This window comes from Octopus bimaculoides, chromosome 1 (genome assembly GCF_046866305.1).
Source record: "Octopus bimaculoides isolate indiv1 chromosome 1, ASM4686630v1, whole genome shotgun sequence".
Lineage (NCBI taxonomy): Eukaryota > Metazoa > Mollusca > Cephalopoda > Octopoda > Octopodidae > Octopus > Octopus bimaculoides.
The window spans coordinates 122,097,437-122,121,001 of record NC_142928.1 but is presented as its reverse complement, the minus strand read 5'-3'; the positions used below and the strand labels follow the sequence as shown (position 1 = coordinate 122,121,001).

General features: G+C 36.4%; 2 protein-coding genes across 4 annotated transcripts in view; one reads left to right on the top strand and one right to left on the bottom strand.

The window, feature by feature from the left end:
• LOC106872789 (uncharacterized) overlaps positions 1-17,412 on the bottom strand; it is a 433,274-nt gene extending 415,862 nt beyond the window's left edge. The window contains exon 1 of the mRNA XM_052969923.2: positions 17,221-17,412. Within this exon, the coding sequence (XP_052825883.2) occupies positions 17,221-17,241 (21 nt within the window). The 5' untranslated portion in view covers positions 17,242-17,412. The remainder of the gene's footprint in view (positions 1-17,220) is intronic.
• A 623-nt stretch (positions 17,413-18,035) lies between these two features.
• Positions 18,036-23,565, top strand: part of LOC106870854 (DNA mismatch repair protein Mlh1) — a 183,456-nt gene continuing 177,926 nt past the window's right edge. Inside the window, exon 1 of one of the 3 annotated variants that reach the window (XM_089357300.1) lies at positions 18,036-18,106. The gene's annotated coding sequence lies outside the window, so the exon portion shown is untranslated. The remainder of the gene's footprint in view (positions 18,107-23,565) is intronic. The other 2 variants (XM_089357305.1, XM_089357314.1) reach the window with 2 other exon arrangements.

Sequence of the window (23,565 nt, the reverse complement as noted above, 5' to 3'; positions counted from 1 at the left end):
GATGTGGTAACGAATGAAGTTCTGGAACAAATTAGATTAATTATCACAGGTGTATATATGTAAATGTGGAGGTGCAATGGCCCAGTGGTTAGGGCAGCGGATTCGTGGTCATAGGATCGCGGTTTCGATTCCCAGACCGGGTGTTGTGAGTGTTTATTGAGCGAAAACACCTAAAGCTCCACGAGGCTCCAGCAGCGGATGGTGGCGAACCCTGCTGTACTCTTTCACCACAACTTTCTCTCACTCTTTCTTCCTGTTTCTGTTGTACCTGTATTTCAAAGGACCAGCCTTGTCACACTGTGTCACGCTGAATATCCCTGAGAACTCCGTTAAGGGTACACGTGTCTGTGGAGTGCTCAGCCACTTGCACGTTAATTTCACGAGCAGGCTGTTCCGTTGATTAGATCAACTGGAACCCTCGACGTCGTAAGCGATGGAGTGCCAACAACAACATATATGTAAATACTATACCTATATATACACACAAACACATACAAACTTAAAGAATACTAGTGATTGCAATAAAACAATCAACTGCATAAGCATGATAGGCCAGATATTGTTCTATGGACCAGGGGACAATAACCATAAAATCATGCACAATTGTAGGGATCAGCTGATGGCCAGAATTGAATATCTCATCAAAATATTGCAGAAAAGGAGAACAGCTTTAGAAAACTAATAAGAAAACAAGAGCTCTTATATCCAGGTAATAAATTTTCATTTGTATCTATTATCATATGTGTAATGGGCTACATGAAGGTGTATGGCTCAGTGGTTACAGTGTCGGGCTCACAATCATGAGGTAGTGAGTTTGATTCCCGGACCAGTCTGTTTGTTATGTTCTTGGGCAAAACACTTTATTTCACATCCACACATGTACACAAATACATCACTACCATGCTTTAATGCCCATTTTCCATGCTGGCATGGGTTAGACAGTTTGACTAGAGTTAGCAAGCAGGACAGCTGCACCAGGTTACCAGGTTCCAGTATGATTTGGCTCAGTTTCTACAGCTGGATGCCCTTCCAAACACCAACCACTTTACAAAGTCTGCTAGGTGGCACACTCCAACTAAGTTAGATAATCACAAATCTGAAAACCTGTCTTGACTTAAGCAGAAGTGCTTTGCCACTTTCTTAATGACTTGATTGAATTCTGCAAAAGTAAAAAGTTGAATTCCCCACAATAAAAAAAAATAGTTCACATAAATACAAAACTTGTGAAGTTGATATACAAAGCCTTTAACTTTGGTTCATCACTTTATATTACCATTAACTCTGGTTGCACTTTCTGTAGTTAGTAAAGTAAGTCCTTTGGACATCGCTGTCTCGAGTCCTAGGACTCATGTGGCCAGTTAATTCATTTTCATGATGCATATATGACTGAGAATGTGACATCCCCCCAGAATGGGACACAACACCATAACAAGTTGTGATTGGGCTAATCATATATTTCTGTTATGGACTGAAAACACACAGCTTGCACAGCTAACATGAACGTTAATTTTTAACGCATTAATCTGTTAGGTTTAAAGGTTTTACCTATGCCATGTGTGGCTTTCTTATACTATTTGTTGACGACATTACAAACAATTGAGCCTGAGACAAAATTTAAAATATTAAAAAAAATGAAAAGGAGAAATTTTGCAAAGAGGATGGTGTTTTCCCTAGGGACATTCACTGTGCGACCACTCAACCACTGACTTCCTCTATTACAACCACCACTAATGTGTGTGTATACAAACCCACCCAAAATGGGGACGGGTACCAACAATTCCATGTGGCAGGCTTGAACAATTGTGAAGATGTCTATACATGAAACCATTAGTTGCCTTGTTAAACCATAAATAAAGTGTCTGGGTGGGTGTGTGTGTATTATATAGATAGATAGATATAATTGTTGATTGATATATAGATAGATATAATTGTTGATTGATATATAGATAGATATAATTGTTGATTGATATATAGATAGATATAATTGTTGATTGATATATAGATAGATATAATTGTTGATTGATTCTCCAGTCACATTTTACATCATATGGAGAGAGAGACACACAGAGTTAATGTAGGAGGAACAGGATGAGTGTACACACAATGATTGGTGGAAGGCAATGAGTAAAAGAACACTACAAATACATACATGCATGCACATACATACACATGCATGCTAACACACACGTGTACACACACACAGTCACACTGTGAGAGAGAAAAGGTAACAGAGACAAATGAAAAGGGGGAGTAAATGACATGATAGCTACAGCAGGTGTTATATAAATGACTGTTTTATAGTTTTGCTTTGAGCCAATAAATATTTTTGTTCTGAAAATTAGAATTCAATTAATCATTTTGTATAAACACAAAGAAATTTGATAAAATTTAAATAATAATTAATGAAGGTACGGCATAATTCCTGTGGCAAACGAATACTTCCAAAATTAAGTCATATGATGAGTAATATATATATGACATATATATATATATCTGTATGTATATAATATATGTATATATATATATATGTATACATATATATATGACTTTATATATATATGTGTGTGTGTATATATATATATATATATATATATATATATATATATATATATATATATATATATATATATATATATATATATATATATATATATACATAATATGACATATATATATATATATATATATATATATATATATATATATATATATATATATACATAATATGACATATATATATATATATATATATATATATATATATATATACATAATATGACATATATATATATATATATATATATATATACATAATATGACATATATATATATATATATATATATATACATAATATGACATATATATATATATATATATATATATATGTGTGTGTGTGTATATATATATATATATATATATTCTTTTATCATTTACTTGCTTCAGTCATTTGACTGCAGCCATACTGGAACACTGCCTTTGGTCGAAAAGATCACCCCCAGGACTTATTCTATCAGTCTCTTTTGTCAAACAGTTAAGTTACAGGGAGATAAACACATCAACATTGGTAGACAAGCAATGGTGGGGGATAAACACACACATACACACAAATATACATACATACATGTGTGTGTGTGTGTGTATATATATATATATATATATACAGAATGGGCTTCTTTCAGTTTCCATCAACCAAATCCACTCATAAGACTTTGGTCTACCTGAGGATATGGTATAAGACACTTGCCCAAGGTTCCATGCAGTGGGTCTGAACTAGGAACCATGTGGTTGAGAAGCAAGCTTCTTACCACACACCCATGCCTGTGCCTATACATAAATATATATAACACACACATATATATATATATATATGTATATATATATATACATACATAATATAACATACATATATATATATATATATGACATATAAATATATAATATGACTTATATTTATATATATGACATATACATATATATATATATATATATATATATATGACATATATATCATCATCATTTAACGTCCGCTTTCCAAGCTGGCATGGGTTGGACGGTTTGAGTGAGGACTGGTGAGCCAGAAGGCAGCACCAGGCTCCAATCTGATTTGGCAAAGTTTCTAGAGCTGGATGCCCTTCCTAATGCCAACCACTCTGAGAGTGTAGTGGGTGCTTTTACGTGCCACCAGCATGAGGAAAATGCTATTTACTTGTTTAAGGGATGTACTTGATAAATTGCGAAAAAAACTCTAACAGTTCAAATACTAAGAAATAAGCATACTCAATTTCCTTTTTATCAAATAATTTAGGAAAATGAATAGATTATTTCCCTTGTCTATATATAAGGATCCCTTCCAGGGGCAAATGGGTTATTTCCCTTCGTTTTTAAAATAACATATATTAGACATATGTAAGGATCCCTTCCGAGAGCCCTATTATCGATTTTTTTCAACAATCTGAGTATGCCATGAGGTTTCCAGACATGAATTCAACTCAGGTGTCAAATCGATAAAACAATGTAGGAGGAGCTAACAACTCCACAAACACAACCACAGACAGAATTTCCTACATATGTAGTAGATCATCATCATCATCATCATTGTTTAACGTCCGCTTTCCAAGCTAGCATGGGTTGGACGATTTGACTGAGGACTGGTGAAACCAGATGGCTACACCAGGCTCCAATCTGATTTGGCAGAGTTTCTACAGCTGGATGCCCTTCCTAACGCCAACCACTCAGAGAGTGTAGTGGGTGCTTTTATGTGTCTCTATAATATAATAAATGTGAATGTCAGTGTGTTAGTGTGTCACACTTTTTCAACTTTACTCTTAGAGGCCATAGCCCAACATATCATACCATTTTGGAATCTGGCTGAGTCTGTGAGTAAATTAAAAACATTCCAGGCCACATCTAGACCCACAATCCTGAAATTTTGAATTCCCAAGTTTTCATTATTGTGATTGTTTACAGTGATTTTTTTACATGACTTTTTGTGAGAATTTTTTTTGTATGATAACAATTTTTATAATCTAAAGGCTAACTCCATGAGTAAATTAAAAACATTCCAGGCCGAACCTGGACCTGCAATCCTGAAATTTTGGATTCTTTTCATTACTGTGATTGTTTTCGGCAATTTTTCTTTTTTTTTTTTACATGACGTTTTGTGACAAATATAATCATCATTGGGATATGACTCTGGAGGAAGCAATTGCAACAAATTCTCCAAAACAAGTCAGAGATTTCTTTATAGATCTTCCTATTCAGGGTCAGTTGCTTAAAAGCCGCCCGGCTGTTTTTAAGCTAGTATATAGATACACACACACACACACATATATATATATATATATGCACACACATACACACACACATTATATGATATATACACACACGATCAGGTCTTACATATGCTTTGTCATATAGGCAACAGCTAGATGGTTTTACTGAGATAAACTTTGCCTTTCATCCTCTACCAGGAGGGCATTATTCATTTCTTTACTGCTTCCATCCCTCCCACCTTTATCTCTCTCTCTCTCTCTCTCTGTGGAAGAAGTCAGCTTTGGTTCAATCTAATAGCTTGTCTCCTCACAAGTCTACAAGTATTGAAGTCATGCCAAATGTCATGTTGGCATCCCTAGAATTCCATCAGGAGTTTAGAGCCCAAAGCAAGACAATACTGTGTATGTGCTTGTGTGATGGAGGTGGGGAGTGAACATACACACACATGCAGATAAAAATACACGTGTATATATAGACATACACACACAAGTTCACAAACACACACATAAATACACATATATGCATGAGTGTGTGCGTGTGTCATTCAAGTTGATAGCTGCATTGTAGATGGAAGGATTAAGGATAAGAAAGCAGAGAAAGCAGGCAGATGATCAGGTATCATTGCAAACATACTGAAAGTATCTAGCAAGGTGGGTCATGCGCTAGTCAGCTAGTCACGTGCATAATCAATCAGTCAGTATACAAAGGTCTCATACCCAATGAATGGTGCAGCAGCACCATCGTCAACTGCTACAGCAGAGGAGATGCACAGATGAGGGGAAACTACAGAGTTATCATGCTGATAGACCAGGTTATGGAGGTAACTGAGAATTATAGTAAAGCTCGGCAGTAATAGAATTAAACCTAAAGCATTTAAACTGATCATAGCCAACCAAAATAATGTTTTATCTTCAAACTGGTCGGATCTGGCCTCTCACACTTACCCTACAATGTTATTCTAAAAATAAATAATCATGTCATTGAAATTTCAAAGCTACAAAGTAACACGACTAATTGAAATCAATGTGAATAAATAAGCATCACTTTTAACATGGCTCAGTGGTTAGAGTACTGGGCTCACAATCACAAGGTAGTGAGTTCAATTCCCAGACTGGGCTGTGTTGTGTTCTTGAGCAAGACACTAGTTCACATTGCTCCAGGTTTACTCAGCAGTAGAAATGAGTTGTGACGTCACTAGTGCCAAGCTGTATCAGCCTTTGCTTTTCCTTGGACAATATCGGTGGCATGGAGAGGGGAGCCTGGTATGCATAGGCAACAGCTGGTCTTCCATAAACAACCTTGCTCAGACTTGTGCCTCTGAGGGTAACTTTCTAGGTGAAATCCCATGGTCATTCATGACCAAAAAGGGGTCTTTACCTTTTTACATTTAACAGAGTAATCTGAATGCTAAAGGATCTGGATGAGGTATAGTTCAGTTTTGTGCCTTCTTCTTAATAAACATAACTGCAGGAAACATACTTAGCTAAAAGTAAATTGTTGTACCAACAATTCCTCAACTTAGAGAAAGCTTTTAATATGGTTCCATTCTCTGTAATTTGTTGGTTGCTAAGAAAGCTTGTGGTGGAGGCGCGTGGCTTAGTGGTTAGGGTGTCAGCATCATGATTGTAAGATTGTGGTTTCGATTCCTGGACCGGGCGATGCGTTGTGTTCTTGAGCAAAACACTTCATTTCACATTATTCCAATCCACTCAGCTGGCAAAAATGAGTAACACTGCGATGAACTGGCGTCCCGTCCAGCTGGGGAATACATATGCCATTGAAACCAGGAAACCGGGCCCATGAGCCTGGCTAGGCTTTAAAAGGGCGCATTTATTTTTTTTTAAGAAAGCTTGTAGATGAATGGTTTGTGAAACTCATGCAGGTCGTGTACAGAGTTAACAAGTACAGCAAAAAGTTTAGTAAGCAGGTAGGAGCCCACCAGGACTCAGTTGTCCCTTTGGACAACTGAGTCCTTCAAGGCATAACTGAGGAGTTTAACCATTTAGCAGTTTGATTATGCTGTCAAATGTATTGCTTCTTAACAGAAAATTTTGCCTCTCACAATATAGAAACATTTCTCATGGCACCAGCAGATAAAATGGAAAAGGTGTTTCCCCAGAGGATGGCAAGAGAGATGCATTGGAACAGCCACTCTAACTCATGAGGCTTGCACTTGTGGACAGCAATCTCCACACAGGGTCAAGAATGGTGGAGGTCTCAACTGCTACAGGCTCAACTATAAACCTGTCAGAGAGCAACCAATACCTTGACAGCTTGTTTTTCTCAGACTGATGAGCAGTGGAACTTGGACTAGTAGCTGAACACACCAAGTTGCTGCTGGAGAAGGTATCACGGCATGTGGTATCCCAGATGAGGAGCATACCACCATGGAATGGGAAAATCACCATACCATCCAGTTTTTAACTGTCCCCTCAGTCTAACCCTGCTGGTTCAAGCTGAGAAGGGAAACCTGCAGTGACTAGGCCTATCTATTCATCTGGTTTTTGAATTAATTATTATCTCATAGCTTTGAAATTTCAATGATGTGATTGTTTATTTTGGGAAAGACATTGTATGGTAGGTGCAAGAGGCCAGATCTGGCTGGTTTGAACATAAAACAGGAAAAATAGATATGTGCTTTAAATACGTAAAAGGTTAAGTCTGGCTATTTGTTTGAACTCCTAAATTGGTCTAGTTCTTATAACTGAATTTACCAAAGATTTGAAACAGAAATTTTAGACATGAAGCGAAACTCAGAATTGAGTAGCTTAAAGTAAATTCAGCAAAAACTGTTTTAATTAATAAGGAAGAAGACAGTACCCTGCTACCACTAAGGAATTTGCCAAGCTCAATATGCAGAAAAGAAGAGGGCAAAATTCCAAACAGTGCACCCAAAGTAAACAATGGATGCATGAGTTAGTAACCGTCAAAGTATGCAACACAAACTTCCAATACAACAGAGCAGTATGCAAGCAGATATCAGGTCTACCAATGGGATCAAGCCTATCAGGTCTGTTGGCCATCACATACATGAACCAACTGGAGCACACAGTTTAGTAACTGGCACTCTGGTATCTTATTCTCCAGATATTTTGACAACATTCTAATGTTTACTTTCTCCTGGGAACAGGCCATCAACATGTACCAGAGACTTGACAATACTGACAAACACATAAAATTTGAAGTGAATGCTCGGGAAGTGAAAAAGTCTTTAACGTTTCGAGCCTACGCTCTTCTACAGAAAGGAACACAGAAAGAAACAAGGAGAAAAAAAAAAGAATGTGTAGTGGCTAGCGATCTATCATGGAAAAAGTAGGAAGTACAAAAAAAGTTTAGAAAGTATAAAAAAATTTTAGAAAGTATAAAGATACATGAGTATACATAGTGATATACACATACAACGCACACACATACATACATGTGTATACATACATACATATATTCATGCATATGTATGTATGTATGCATGTATGTAGGATATTTACATAAGTGAAGCTGTGATGGCCACTATTAAAAATCATATTAAATATATAGTTATGCAGATTTGACAGACAGTCAAATTCTCTGCTGGGTATACTCTGAACACATTCAAAGAGAGTGTGCCCAACTATCTGTCATCTCAGTATAACTATGTATAAACACATTTTCCAATAGTGGCCATCACAGTATCACCGATATAAATATTATATGTATGAGGTCTGACCAAAAAGTATTTGAACTGGTGCTCTAAAAAGAAAACTTCAAAAACATATCAATTTGACATTTAATCTCTTTTGAAGTAGTCACCATTTGAAACCTCACACTTTATCCATAATCCTTTCCATTCATCTCCTTTTTTGAGATAGTGAGCAGCTACCTAGTCGCATTCTCTTGGATTTCTTCAACATCTTGAAATCTTGTTCCTTTCAAGTGGGATTTGATTTTTGTCTTGGTTTCAGGGTCATAGCCATGAACCCACAATTTGTCACCTGTTATGACAGTTTTCAAAAACTTTTCACCTTCCTCAACACAGTCAAGGAGATCCTGCACAGCTAAAAGCCAATCTTCTTTTTGAGACAACCACATTCTACAGACTTCCAAGTACTTCTGTAATCAACAGAAATGAGCTAGACCATTACATCTTAGTGCACATATGGGACAGAGCTCAAGGTCAATCTGTGCCAAGCAGCTTCACTCTGCATACTTTAGCTGTTACCATAGCAACAGTTCAGATAGTTTTTGATCAGACCTCATATATATATATATATATATATATATATATATAAATATATGTGTGTGTATGTGTATATATATTAATTGCCTCAATAACTGAAGAGATGCTGGTGCAGGTTTTCGACCCAGCATCCAAAACTCGGAGTTTTATTATGGAAACTGAATAACTGTCACATATTATATTACAAATATATATATATATACATATATATGAGGTCTGATCAAAATGTGTGTGTGTGTGTGTGTGTGTGTGTGCATGAACACTTTCACACACATGTACACACACGACAGGAATTTCTACCGATCAAATTCAATCACAAGGCTTTGGTTGGCCTGAGGCTATAGCAGAAGACACTTGCCCAAGGTGTAATGCAGTGGGACTGAACCCAAAACCATGTGATTGAGAAGCAAGCTTCCTAACAACACAGCCATGCCTGTGCCTACACACACACACACACACACACGTGTGTGTGTGTGTGTGTCCATAAATTAAATAACTATAAGATAAGCTATAATCTGGATTCCTTGATACTGGGATACATGAAACCTTACCAGAGAGGTAGGCATCCCTGAGGATTATGTGCAATGGAAAGAATAAACATAGAAAAATAGGGATTTACTACACACATAGAAAAAGTAGAACACTCTGTAGTTACCTGGCAGAGAAGTCCCTGAACTACAGGAAGGTATGTTAGAACACTACTGGCCTTACCACTAACATGGGGGCATAAAATCACAAGACTCTCATGATTCTTGTACACCTAATACAATTACAATTTTGTAACACCTACTTGAACAGCCCTATATGTATATCCATACCTGAACCCCCTCTCATTACGCCTACCTGTTGCACACTTTAATCCCTTAAAATCCAATTTCTTGGTCAGAGTAAGGTACTCCAGTAACAGGTGAGTTGGTTAGAAGAAAATTTCAAGCAAATATAAAAAAAAAAAAAAAAAAAATATATTTATATTAGTTGTTAGATAATGTTACATGAAATAATCAAAGCTTTACAGTTGTTTCAATGAAACCAGTGAATTGTGAATATTATTATGCATATTATGCAATAAGGTGTAAACATTATAAAGTAATATTACGCAAAAGAATTGCTACTCCTTCTGAGGGAGATTTACTGTATTTGGCACATGAAGACGGTCTATTTATTTCTGGTAAAATTGTGTAACTCATGTAAATATATATATATATGTATCATTATCATCCTCATAACCACTTAACAGACACTTTTCCATGCTTTCATGGAAATTTGCTGAGCCAGATTTTTTTTATTATTGTATGCCCTTTCTGTCACCAGCCCTTACTTGTTCCCAGCCAAGGTAATGTTTTGCCATTGCCAGACAAGTCTTTGTTTTCATAGAAGACAGAAGATTAACAACAACACTTGTATAACAGTGATGTTCATTTAGAATCATTACATGATGCCAAGACAAGGTACACAAATACACACATACATATACACATATATAAAAAAAAAATTTAACACACCTTATCCCAACAAATCAAACTACATCTCTTCTTCTCTTCCTCACATTTCCTCTTTTTCATGTACTATGCTTATCTCTCGCTCCCCAATCCTGTCCTCACTGCAATGCTCACTGTATTGTAGATATCCTGTTGTCCCCTACCTCCTCTATATACCCACGTTTCACCAGTCAATGCATTTCCCACCCCCTCACTTCATGTAAAGTCCCTACTCACACACCCTTGGCAATACTCTACCATCCCATTTACATTCTGATCCCTGTACCTTGAGGGTATGCCCCAACACCATGCCACCATCTATCTCTCTCACTCTACCATCTCATTTATATTCTGGTCCCCGTATCTTGAGGGTATGCCCTGGCACTTTACCACCATCTCTCTCCTGCTTTCTCTTACACTCTCACATTTTCACTCTCTTCCACTCTCTCTCTCTCATTCTTGATCACTCACCCTCTCTCTCTCTCTCTCTCTCTCTCTCTCTCGCCTTCTAACCAAGTAACCATGTATCTCCTCTACAGCAACACACATGTTTCTATTCTTCTATCACACTCTAACCTCTCATCACTTGGCCACAAGGCCACTTCCTTCAATGCCCCACCTTCTCAAAGGATCTGTGTCTTGCAAGTTGTTTGGTGACCCTGCCAGTGCTGCTGCACCCAGTCTAGTGTAAAGTAGTTGTTGTTTGAAAGGGCATCCAGCTATAAAACCATACTAAAACAGGCTTCGCCCGTGCTGGTGCCACAGAAAAAGCACTCAGCCCACTCTGTAAGGTGTTTGGTGTTAGGAAGGGCCTCCAACCATAAAAACAGCTCCCTGCTAGCCAGCTCCATCCAAAACCAGCCAACCCATGCCAGCATGGAAAGCGAACATTAAACGATGATGATGATGATGATGATGCAATACAAGCAAACTGAACCTGAGATTATGTGGCCAACAAGCAAACTTCTTAAGCACACAGCTATACCCATATGTATATCATCCTTCTTATGTCTACTTTCTATGCTGACAGCTCATCATGGTTTCAGTCAGTTGTTATTTGGATTTATTGTCCTCCTAGATGCGATAACGAAACTACATGTCACTAATCTGCTATGTTTTGGCATAGTTTCTATAGCTGGATGTTCTTCCTAACATTTATTATTTTACAGATTACACTGGGAGTATTTTATCATGGCACCAGCACTTATGAGGTTATTATGTCCTCAACTAATAGGTCGTCACAGCCATTCAATGTATTTGTTCATTCTCTAATCACTTTATAGAATTGAGTGCATTTTATAATAACAGCAGAGTTAGAGATTGTGTTATGTCCTTGACAACACAAAGAGGCACCTTAACTGACTGTTCACTTGTCAAACACTTTACATTGGGTACTGAGAGCATTTAGATGATAGCAGTATAAAAGATCTTCCTTTGTACCAGGATCCTCAGGGCTCTATGCTATCTCCATTTAATCCGGGCAGCATGAGAAAAAATAGAAGAGAGGATGATTGTATATGAAGTAGAGTAAAGAGAGAAAGGGAAGAAGGCACGATCAGAAACAAAGAGTGATTGGAGTGATGTTGCAGAAAAGGAGGGAGTGATAAAAGGCAGAGCTAGTGGAGCAATGAAACAAATGTATTAAAGGCAAGGTAGCATAATGGGAGAAAGATACAAATGATAGTTACATGTTTGCAGATAAAGGTGCGAGAAAGTGAAGTCATTGATATGGTCAGTGGTAGGGTGTGATGGATGCCAGTGAAGAGTGGCCAGGGTGGGTGGGAGTAGCATCTAGCAGAATAGAAGGGACAGTAATGTTAGATGGTAATGAAAATGGTGATGCAGAGAGATGGGTGTCAATAAAAAAAAAAAACTGATCTGAAGGAGAGAGAATGATGGTGGATAAAACAGAACGAAATGAAGAGTGCATGCATCAGGCATCAATAGATTTGATGCGATCCCTCCTAACCCAAGCATCTTGATTTGGAATGAAAGTGGAGAGAGAAGAAGGAAGATATGGACGGTGGAGGTGGAGAAAAGAGTCAATACTGATAGATCTGTTTACCCTAATTTCAAGGGTAGCAAGTACAGTCACAGGAAGAGGGATAATAGAGAGATGGCTGAGGTGTCAAACAGGCACAAGGTGCAGCAGAGAGTGATTTAGCAGACACACACATATACATATAAATTATAATACGCACATCCATTATTATACATGAATTATGTATACGTAGGCACAGGCATGGTTGTGTGGTAAGAAGCTTGCTTCCCAACCACATCATTCCGGGTTCAGTCCCACAACATGGCACCCTGGGCAAGTGTCTTCTATTGTAGCCTCAAGCCAACCAAAGCTTTGTAAGTAGATATGATAGATGGAATATGAAAGAAGCTTATCGTGTGTGTGTGTGTGTGTGTGCGTGTGTGTCTGTGCTTGTCCCCCCCACCACCTCTTGACAACCTGTGTTGGAGTGATTATATCCCTGGAACTTAGCAGTTGAGCAAAAGAGACCAATAAAATAAATATTAGGTTTAAAAAAAAATATAAGTACTGGGATTGATTCATTCAACTAAAAATTCTTCAAGGTAGTGCCCCAGCATGGCCACAGTCTCACAACTGAAGCAAACAAAAGATAAAAGATGTAATATATACACATATAGTTCAATTTGTAACATGATTAGTGAATGAGTCCCTTCTATGTGGAGGCACATGGCTTAGTGGTAGGATGTTATGTCTATTTACAAAATATATACGTAAGTGCAGGCATGCCTTTGTGATAAGAAGTTTGCTTCCCAACCACATGCTTCCAGGTTTAGTCCTACTGAGGTCCTTGGACAACTATCTTCCACTATAGCCCCAGGCTGCCCAAAACCTTGTGAGTAGATTTGGTAAACATAAACTGAAACAAGTTCATCATAGAAATAATACATTTCTAAATCTCTCAGAGGGATTTATGCAGTAGCAGCACAATAAAATGATAGTATGTTGTCAACTTAATGTGACAGTCCCATGAAAGGGAAGAATGCTACTGCTATTTAGCCCTAGGAAACACCATTTCCTGTTGGACTTGACACATTTCCTGTGTCCTTATGTTTTCAAAGTGGAGTCAAGCACCTCCACCCAGCAAAGTCATTGCTCATCAATAAGTCTGGAGTAGTATGGCTTCCTAGCTGAAACTAGTCTCTGGATGCTGGCTTTACTGGGTGGAGGTGCTTGTCTCCACTTTGAAAACATAAGGACACAGGAAATGTGTCAAGTCCAACAGGAAACGGTATTTTCTAGGGCTAAATAACAGTAGCATTCTTCCCTTTCATTGGACTGTCACATTAAGTTGACAACATACTATCAAGTTCATCATATATATATTATCTTAAGTGTACAGTATTATATCCTTATATCCATTACAGCTGGTCTTATCAATTGGTTTTGCACTAGAAATTCAACAGAGGGTTAGGTAACAATCTGATAATGTAACTCTGCACTCATTAGAGGTAGCCAATATGGAATGAAACATGATGACCACACACACACACACACACACACACATATATATATATATGATGACCATATATATATGTGTGTGTGCATGCTGTACATTACTGTCACCTTGCCTTGACAAGAAGTATCCTTTGTTTCCAATATTCTGTGAAAATATCTCCTTACTTGGAAACAGGTGAGGGTCAGTGAGAGGAAAGGCATCTGTTGAAAATCCACCTGACCTGATAAATTTCATCTGACCCATGCAAGTATAGAAAAATGGATGTTGAAACAATGATGTACAGCCATAAATGTGTGTGTGTGTGTATATATATATGTATATATATATATATATATATATATATATATATATATATATATATATAAGGCAGTGCTCCAGCATGGCCACACACAAATGAGTAAAACAAGTAAAAGAATATAAAAATACACACACACACACACACATATATAAATTTCATGTTTGCTTATATTAACTGAAGCAGGTCTTGTTTAAGGACATGTATTTTCTATTATATATTACGCAGATTTTGGTTTGACTTCATAATTACAAGTTTATATATATATAACTTGAGAGAGAGGGAATATGGGGAGTTTTCACCAGTATGACTCAAACTAATAGGCATGCATTCTGAGTGCTCAAATAGGTGTGCCACCAAAATTCCAGTTTGGACAGCAGTAGAAGTTGAGGTTATGTGATTGTCTTGTTCAAAACGGCTAAAGGCGGCTTCCCTTTTGAGTCAGTGGGTTTGCCTTTCCTCACTACTTTAACACACACACACACACACATATATATATATATATATATATATACACACACATACACATACATAGTCTTTTTTTATTTCTAATTGGCAGAAAGTTACAAAAGTGACTCAAGAGCCAAGAGTCTCATGCATGGCACTTTTACCCCACGCATCATTGGTCACCCTACCCTCTATCCACCATTTACTCCTCTACCCTATCCACTCTACAGTGGTTACCTACTTTTTCCTATCACCCTTAATGACCTTCTACTCAACACTTGTTCTTCATTACATTCAGTCCCCTCACCCATTCCCCACCTCTTTTACTCTCCTCCCCAGATGCTCTTGCAATCTCTACCCACACTCAGCCCTTCAGTCTCCACTCATTTCTTCTCACCTCATACTTTGAGGTTCCACACAGCCACCTCAACACCACTATTTTATGTCCTCATTTCTAAACCGTGAGTAGCCATGTAGCCTCTCTACAGCAAGAAATCTATTTTTCCCAGGCCCTTCCTTTCATGCTTCAACCCCTCATATCCAAGCATAAAGTGTCCTTTCTCAGGGACTTTAGTCTTGCAAGTTGATTGACGACCTCACTAGTGCTGGTGGCACGAAAAAGGCACCCAGCACACGTAAGTGGTTGGCATTAGGAAGGGCATCCAACCGTTAAAAAAACCATACCTGTGTAGACAGTTGACCACGATGCAGTCCTTGCACTCGATGGATCCTGTCGAACTATACAACCCATGGCAGCAAGGAACATGGACGTTAATGATGATGATATGTGTGTGTGTGTGTGTGTGTGTATGTGTGTGTGTATGTATATATGTATGTATGTATGTATATATGTATGTATACACACTCATGTATTGAGGCTTTATTCCTCCCGCTTGTTTTACCATACATACATGTTCGCTAGAACAAACAAGAGAAACTGAATTCAATACGTGAATATATATACATATACTTCTTTTTTATTTGCTTGTTATTTGTTTACTTTGCAATCAGTAGAAAGTTACAAGTGTGACTTAAGGTTCAAGAGCTTGTTGAAATGTGACATGCATGAAAACACTCCAAGCCCTGAGTCACACTTGCAACGTTCTGTTGGTTTAAAATATAATAAAGTACATATACACACACATATATATATATATACATTCATATATATACATACACATGCATGCAGATATATATTCATATACATTCATATAAACATTCAAGAATCTAACCCACGAACTTATGATTGTGAACCTAACACCTAAACCACTGGACATACATATATATATATATATATATATATATACACACACACACACACACACACGGACACATTTACAAACCAACTTATCTATATACATACAAACGCACATACACGTAAACAGACTCTGTAATACTGTGTATGCAAAATAAAGTCAATGTGTAAACAATTATCGTTTTATAACACACACACATATACACACACGAGTGTGTGCGAGAGAAAGAGAAAGAGAGAAACAATTATAAACATACACGTTCAAAGATATATATATATATATATATATATATATATATATACGTCGAAGTAAAACAGTATGTATGTTCACAACAGAAGACATGTATATATATATATATATATATATATATATATATATATATATATATATATATATATATATATATATATATATATTACTTTCACCCCTTCACCTATTTTCAGTATATATGCGTATATGTATTTATGTCGAGAGGCAGCTTATTTTTCAGTTGTGTTTGTATACATGAACACATGAATATATACAGTGTCTCGAAATAATCTGTTCCACACAATAGTAAGGTGAACCTCGATGTATAATAATATATCTGTGTATGTAACAAGGTAAACGAACAAAAACAAAACTCTATTCATCGATAAATACTTTGGGAAATTTATTTTCAAAATCTAAAAATCGTGTATTGATGTTTATTTGTAAGCAAATAAATACAAATGTGTTTATGTGTGAGTATGTGCGTATGTATGTATACGTGATTAATCGCAATACACACCTGCCTACATATGCATATATAACAAGTGTGCATGTGACTGAAAGTGTGTTTAAATTGACATGTAAATGTGTGTGTACATAGAGAGACAAATGTAGAACAAAAACACTCTTTCTCCTTCAAGAGCATCTGTATTCAGAGAAAGGGGAAATTATATACATACACACATTTTATATATATATATATATATATATATATATATATATATATATATATATATATGTATGTATGTATGTATGTATGTATGTGTGCTATGTTGTATTTTGTTTTGTTTATATAATGATGATTGAGCATTGGCACGTAGGTATTGTTACAGTGGTTCGATCTTGCAATGTACCTCTTTTGCTCAAATGACAACATCGCTGAGAGTTCAAATGAAAGAAAAAGACAGAAAGTAGCGTGAGATATAAAATATGAATAAATAAAAAAAATTATATAAGACACCTATTAAGCGAATGTAAAGGTAAGCAATAACAATTTGAATTGCAACTTACCTTAGTGTCGTCTTCCTCCATTTCGGATTCCCTTCTGCTCTGTTGTACACAGAGCACGTAAGTAATATGAATATCCCTCTCTTTTCCTTTGACTTTAATACCCTGCAATAGGATTTCCAGTTAAGTCGACTAGAACTGTTGAAAGCAATAGTTTCGATTTAGCAGAATAGATTGATAGTTAAGAAGGGATATATATATATATATAATATATATATATATATATATATATATATATATATATATATATGGATTTAGAGAGAAAGATAGGAAGGAATATGCAGCTCTATCAATCAGTCACAATAATAATAAAGCAACGACCGACACAGGTAGAAATAATACGATAACAGTGTTGTTATACGTTTAAAAATTAACAACCATTATTAACAAAATAAAAAGTACGCTTTTTAGTTTTATGTCACTTCACTTCCCTGCAACGCTTAGAAATATTAAACGTTGTTACTTAAGTTAGTCTTTTCAATATCGTTGCTACTGAAGAATTAACTCTTGGTTTCTCAGCATTTTTGTTTTGATTCCGTTTTGTTGCGTTTATTTATTCTTTTTCACTTTTTTACCCCTTTTTTTTTTCTTTTACAGTTGCTTTTTCACCCTTTTTTTGGTATTATTGTTCTCCCTCTCTTGTAGTATTTCTCGGGTTTTTTTTCTTCAGCTTTGTTGTTAATTGCTATGTATTCCTCTGTTTAAGAGGGAGAGAGAGGCGAAAAACTTGTTGGTTTGGAGTGAGAGACTGAGAGTGAAGAGAGAGTGAAGAGAGAAAGAGAAAAGAAGTAAGGAAGGAGAAACTTGCCAAAAAAAAAGTACTCTTCTGAAGACTGAGGTAAGTTTAGACGAAGGCGCCTTATTTGTAATCCTCGTCTTTTCCTAATAGGTAAGATTGCATTGTTTTAGTTCATCTTATTTTTTATATTTATTATTTTTTCCCCCTTTAATCGACTCTCTTTAAGTTAGTAAACTCTGTCTTCTACTCCTCTGCCAGTTATTATAGTCTTCGAACTGCATCCTATCTATGTACGTTTCTCTCTCTCTCATCTGTAACTTAACTTGTGTCCTCTGCGTCAGAACACTGCATTGAGATCGATTCCGTCTCAGAGTGAGAGCGGTGTCCAACCGGTGCACAGTTTCTCTTTCCATAATCAGATTTGCTTTTACAGGAGTTCATATTTCATGTACTACTGCTTCACTCAACTTGTTGCATCTTCTCTTCACAGCTGTAAACATACTGCTGCACACTGTTATGATATTATACTTCGTTCTGCCTTACTTTATCTTCTTCTCCATCAAACTTCGATTGTCATTCCAGTTTGTTTTATTGTGTTTTAAGTATCAATGTTTTAGTTCGATACAAACACCAAACCAACTCCGCCTTTTATTCTTCTGGGTTCAGTATAACTAGTACCAGTCAAATACTCTCGTTATACACAACTATTGACCCTCCCTCCATGTGTCTACATTTGATGGAGTGGCAGAAATGTTAACCCATGAAACCAAATGTCGAAGTATATTTTGCATCATTCTGTCTATGTTTTGAGTTCAAATTTTACTGAGGCCGACTCTATCTTTCATGTAGTAATAGAATAAATACAAGTCAGGTGATCTTATTTACTGTTCTTAACCTAATCAACGTAATAATACCTTCTCATTGTGACTGTATCGCTGCTGAGTTTAATGTTTTGGTATAACTTCGCCATTGAGAAAAGTTTGATAGTCACCACTTCTCGTTATTCTAACAGAAAACATTTTTGGAAAGGATTCCGTAATCTGCTTAGAGCTAGAACTAGACTTGAACTATTGAACAAGTGTTTTGTGTCGTCATCGATATTTTCATAGAATGTCATTCGGTGTATTCCCATGATTTCGATTTGAAAAATCATGTGAACATTAACTGGTGACATTAATCTTACCAAATGTTGACACTTGTTTTGTTAATCAATCTGATAACCTGTCAGGAATAATTTGTCACTTTCGCTGTATGATTTATTTGATAGTTGGCTTGTATTGTGTCAAATTCTTGACATAAATACAGATTTGATTATCACATTTTCATTGCATATACAAGCAAAAAAAAAAGAACTTAGGAAAACATACTTCATTATTTATTATTTTTTACTATTTTATTTTCTCTTTTAATTTTTCTTTTTTTTTTCTTTTCGTTTGGCAAAGTTTTTGCTTGTCAATAACGAAGTAATGACTAGTTTCTCCATCTTCTAAGTGTGTCCTCAACATACCTTGAAGAATACTTTTAAGACTAAATCCAAAACGGACAAAGTTGTTTATTGCGTTCAATTCTCTTCAGTGGCAACGACTCAAAAAGAAAGAAATGGTTGTATGAGAGGGAAAGATGACTGATACAATGTTTCTGGTAACATTAAATTGTATCAGTTGAATTGATGAATGTCACTTGACAGATTCTGTAGTTGCTGGTACTGCTAGAAATAGCAGCTAAATCTCCCACAAATCCTACCCTAACACCTTCAAAAAGGAAGAACACGTAGGGAACTATAATTGAAATAAAGGTTGGATGGCCACAACTAGAACTGAACAGCAACTTTGAATTTGAAGTGTTTTTAATTAGGTGTTGACTCTATATCTGAGATAGGTGAGTTTTACAAGTACCATAACCCATCAATTTGTTGGATATTCCTTAAAGAAAATTTTTTAATAAGGCACAATAAATGTGAGGTTAAGGTTCTGGATTACTAACCTCTTGGTTGTAAGTTCAAAACTTACTTAGGTGAACATGTTTGTGCTCCTTTCTCAGCAAAGCCTACTTCAGCTGGCCTGGCTCTGTTGGTAGGTTCTTGGCCTAATGTATTCTAATTCTACTTCATGGTTGTGCAGCTAAAAGTAGGAAGGTAGCATTTAAGACAGAAATATGACCAACTGAGTCTACCTTAGATTAGTACTTAACAAGTCATTAAGGAAGCCTTTATACAATCTCTATCTTATCTTTTTCTTGTTTCAGAAACCCCATGAAGGGGTTTAGTTAAATAAATCAGTGATAGGGGACAAATTCAAATACATAGAAATATATATACACACACACAAACATATATATATATATACTTTATTTAAAAGCAGCAGAAATATAGCAAAAAAACTGTTACTCAGAGTTTCATGTTCCCGTTCATCGGACAACTTTTAAATAAAGCATATTACTCTACCTCTGGTATTTGAGTACTCTTTTTTCCACCTTGTTGCACATTTATGTGCTGACTCCGGTATATATATATATGACCCCTTTCAGTCATGAATTACTGTGGGATTGCACCTAGAAAGTTCCCCTCTGAGGAACAAGTCCAGACAAGGTTGTTTATGGAAGACCAGCAGTTGCCTATGCATACCAGCCTCCCCTCCATGCCACTGTTGTTATCCAAGGGAAGGGCAAAGGCTGATACAGCTTGGTAACAGTGATGTTGCATCTCATTTCTACAACTGAGTGAACTGGAGTAATGTGAAATAGAGTGTCTTGCTCAAGAGCATAACACACAGCCCGGTCCCGGAATCAAATTTACTATCTCATGATTGTGAGCCCAACACTCTAACCACTGAGCCACGTGCCTTCACTATATATTTATATATATATATATACACATACACACACACACACACACACACACAACAGGCTTCTTTCAGTTTCGATCTATCAGGTTTACTCTCAAGGCTTTGGCAACATTGAAGCTATTGTAAAAGACTCTTACCATGGAGTGTGAATGAACCCAAAACCATATGGTCAGGAAGCAAACTTACCACACAACCACACTCAATATTTTTTTCCTTCTATTTCTTTAAGAAGGAGGCTTCCAAGACTCATAGAAGGAAAGGAGGAAAGTAACAAAAGACCTGGCCAGGATGCTTGCCACAGAGTGAACACTACTAAAGATGTGTAAAGGCTAGGCAGTGATATTGAACTGGGTGACAGGTTAAGTTTACTACCTGAATAGGCAATGATGGGATTTGAACTTAGAACACAAAGACCTAGAGCAATTACTGTAATATATTCCATCTGACATTCTAACAATTCAGCCAGTATACCACCCTCAACCATTACCATCATCAATTAAAGTCTGTTTTCCCTGCTGGCATGGGTTGAACAGCTTGACAGGAACTGGCAAGGCCAGGGGCTACACTAAGTTCCATAGTATGTTTTGACTTAGTTTATATGGCACCAGCACCCTCACCAATGCACCTTGGTTTTTGGATCTCAATTCTGTTGTGGTGGGCAGGTCTTCTTGAGTACACATATGTCTGATTGTTTACTTTTGGAATGCCATTGTAGGGTATACATGAGAAACTAGATCTGACTGGTTTGAACATGAAACAGATTGGGCATTTTGGCCACTTTAAGTGCTAAAAGATTAAATACTAAAGGATACATTGAATAATGTAGTGCCTAATGTACAAAAAGATTGGATAGTCACAACTGGAATGTTTTTGATCATTGTTCTGCTCAATCGAGGTTGATTTAGAACTAAAATACAATACTTTGTTGATTCTATTCTCTCATGGGTAAATGATTTCCCTAACTGGATTTGATCTCAAAATGTAAGATAATAAAGCCAAATTGCTATAAGATATTTTATTACTAGAGTACAATACCATGTATATATATAAATTTCCTTCTTTGGACTTTTTCTATATTTCTGATGAAGAGCTCTTGAAATGTGAAATCCTCTTTTCTTTCCTTTCCTGAGCATCCAATAACACTGTACTTATTCCACGTCCTCGCATTGTTGTTTTTTCTTGCTTTTTCATGTTTGAATTGACTTTTTTTTCTCCGTGTTTTTCTCCTTGTCTCCGTATTCTTTCTGTTGAAGAGCGTAGCTCGAAACGTCAAAGACTTTCCGTATTCCCGAGCGTCATACTAATATATACTTTTGTTATTTACACCACCTGTCCTCGTCTGTTGTTATTTTTTGTATATTCTCCCATATATATATATATATATATATATATATATATATATATATATATATATTCATCATATCATCATCATCATCATTGCCATCATTTAACAATGGGTTTAACAGGATCCAATGGGCCCAAGGACTGCATAGTACTCCATTGTCTACTTTAGCATGGTTTCTATGGCTGGATGCCTTTCCTAAAGCCAGCCACTTTACAATGTGTACTAGGTACTTTTTTTTTGTGACACCAGCACAAGTGCAGCTTGCAAGACTGTAAACCCCAAAAGATGTTGCTTTGTGCTAGGAGATGAGGGTTAAAGCATAAAAGAAGAGGCCTGAACATATGCCTGCCAAATTTGTAGAAAGTAAACACTTTATGACTTTGACCTGCTTAGCATTCAAACCAGTCATATCTGGTCTAAATATTCTACTTGTTTGATGTTCAGACCAGCCAGATGCAACCCCTCACACCTACCCTGCAAGGTCATCCTAAAAATAAGCAGTCACATCATGAAAATCTCAAAGTTGCAAGATGATGCATGATTAATTCAAAACAATATGAATAAATAAGCTTTACATTCGACAGAGTAATCTGAATGCTAAAAGGTTAATGTTTTAACTGATTGAACTGTTTAAACATATACATTAAATATAAATATTGTGATGGAAGATCACATTGACAAAATGTGTTCACTCACAGATAATGTCAATCCCAGAAAACTGCAACACCTTTGTGAAAATGTTTACAGTTCAATAAATACAAGACCTTGAGATAGAGGTTTCAGAAATTTGGTGTGTAAGAGTGGTAGTTGTACTTAGGATCATCAGCACTTTGAGGATATCAAATGGCACTCTTAAACACTCTGGTCAAATACCAGGAAACCCCCAAAATTGTTCTCATGAGTACTGCCCATGTCCTCAGAAAAAAATAATCAACCTTAGAATATCTGAATCTTTTAATCTTTTTCAAAATTGTAGGCACTGGCATGGCTGTGTAGTAAGAAGTTTGCTTCCCAACCACATGGTTCCGGGTTCAATCCCACTATGTCACTCCTTGGGCAAGTGTCTTCTATTACAACCTCAGGTTGACCAAAGCCTTGTGAGTGGATTTGGTAGACAGAAACTGAAAGAAGCTTGTCATGTATATACATTTATGTGTGTGTGGGTTTGTGCATGCATTTGTCCCCCATCACTACTTGACGACTTGTGTTAGTTTGTTTATGTCTTGCATAACTTAACAGTTCAGCAGAAGGCACCAATAGAATAAGTACTTAGCTTAAGAGAGAAAAATAAGTCCTGAGATTGATTTGTTCAATCAAAAATCTTCAAGGTGGTGCCCCAGCATGGCTGCAGTCTAATGACTGAAACAAATAGAAGATAAAAGATTAAAACAAACTTTTAATGAATTGTTAATTCTCAGTAT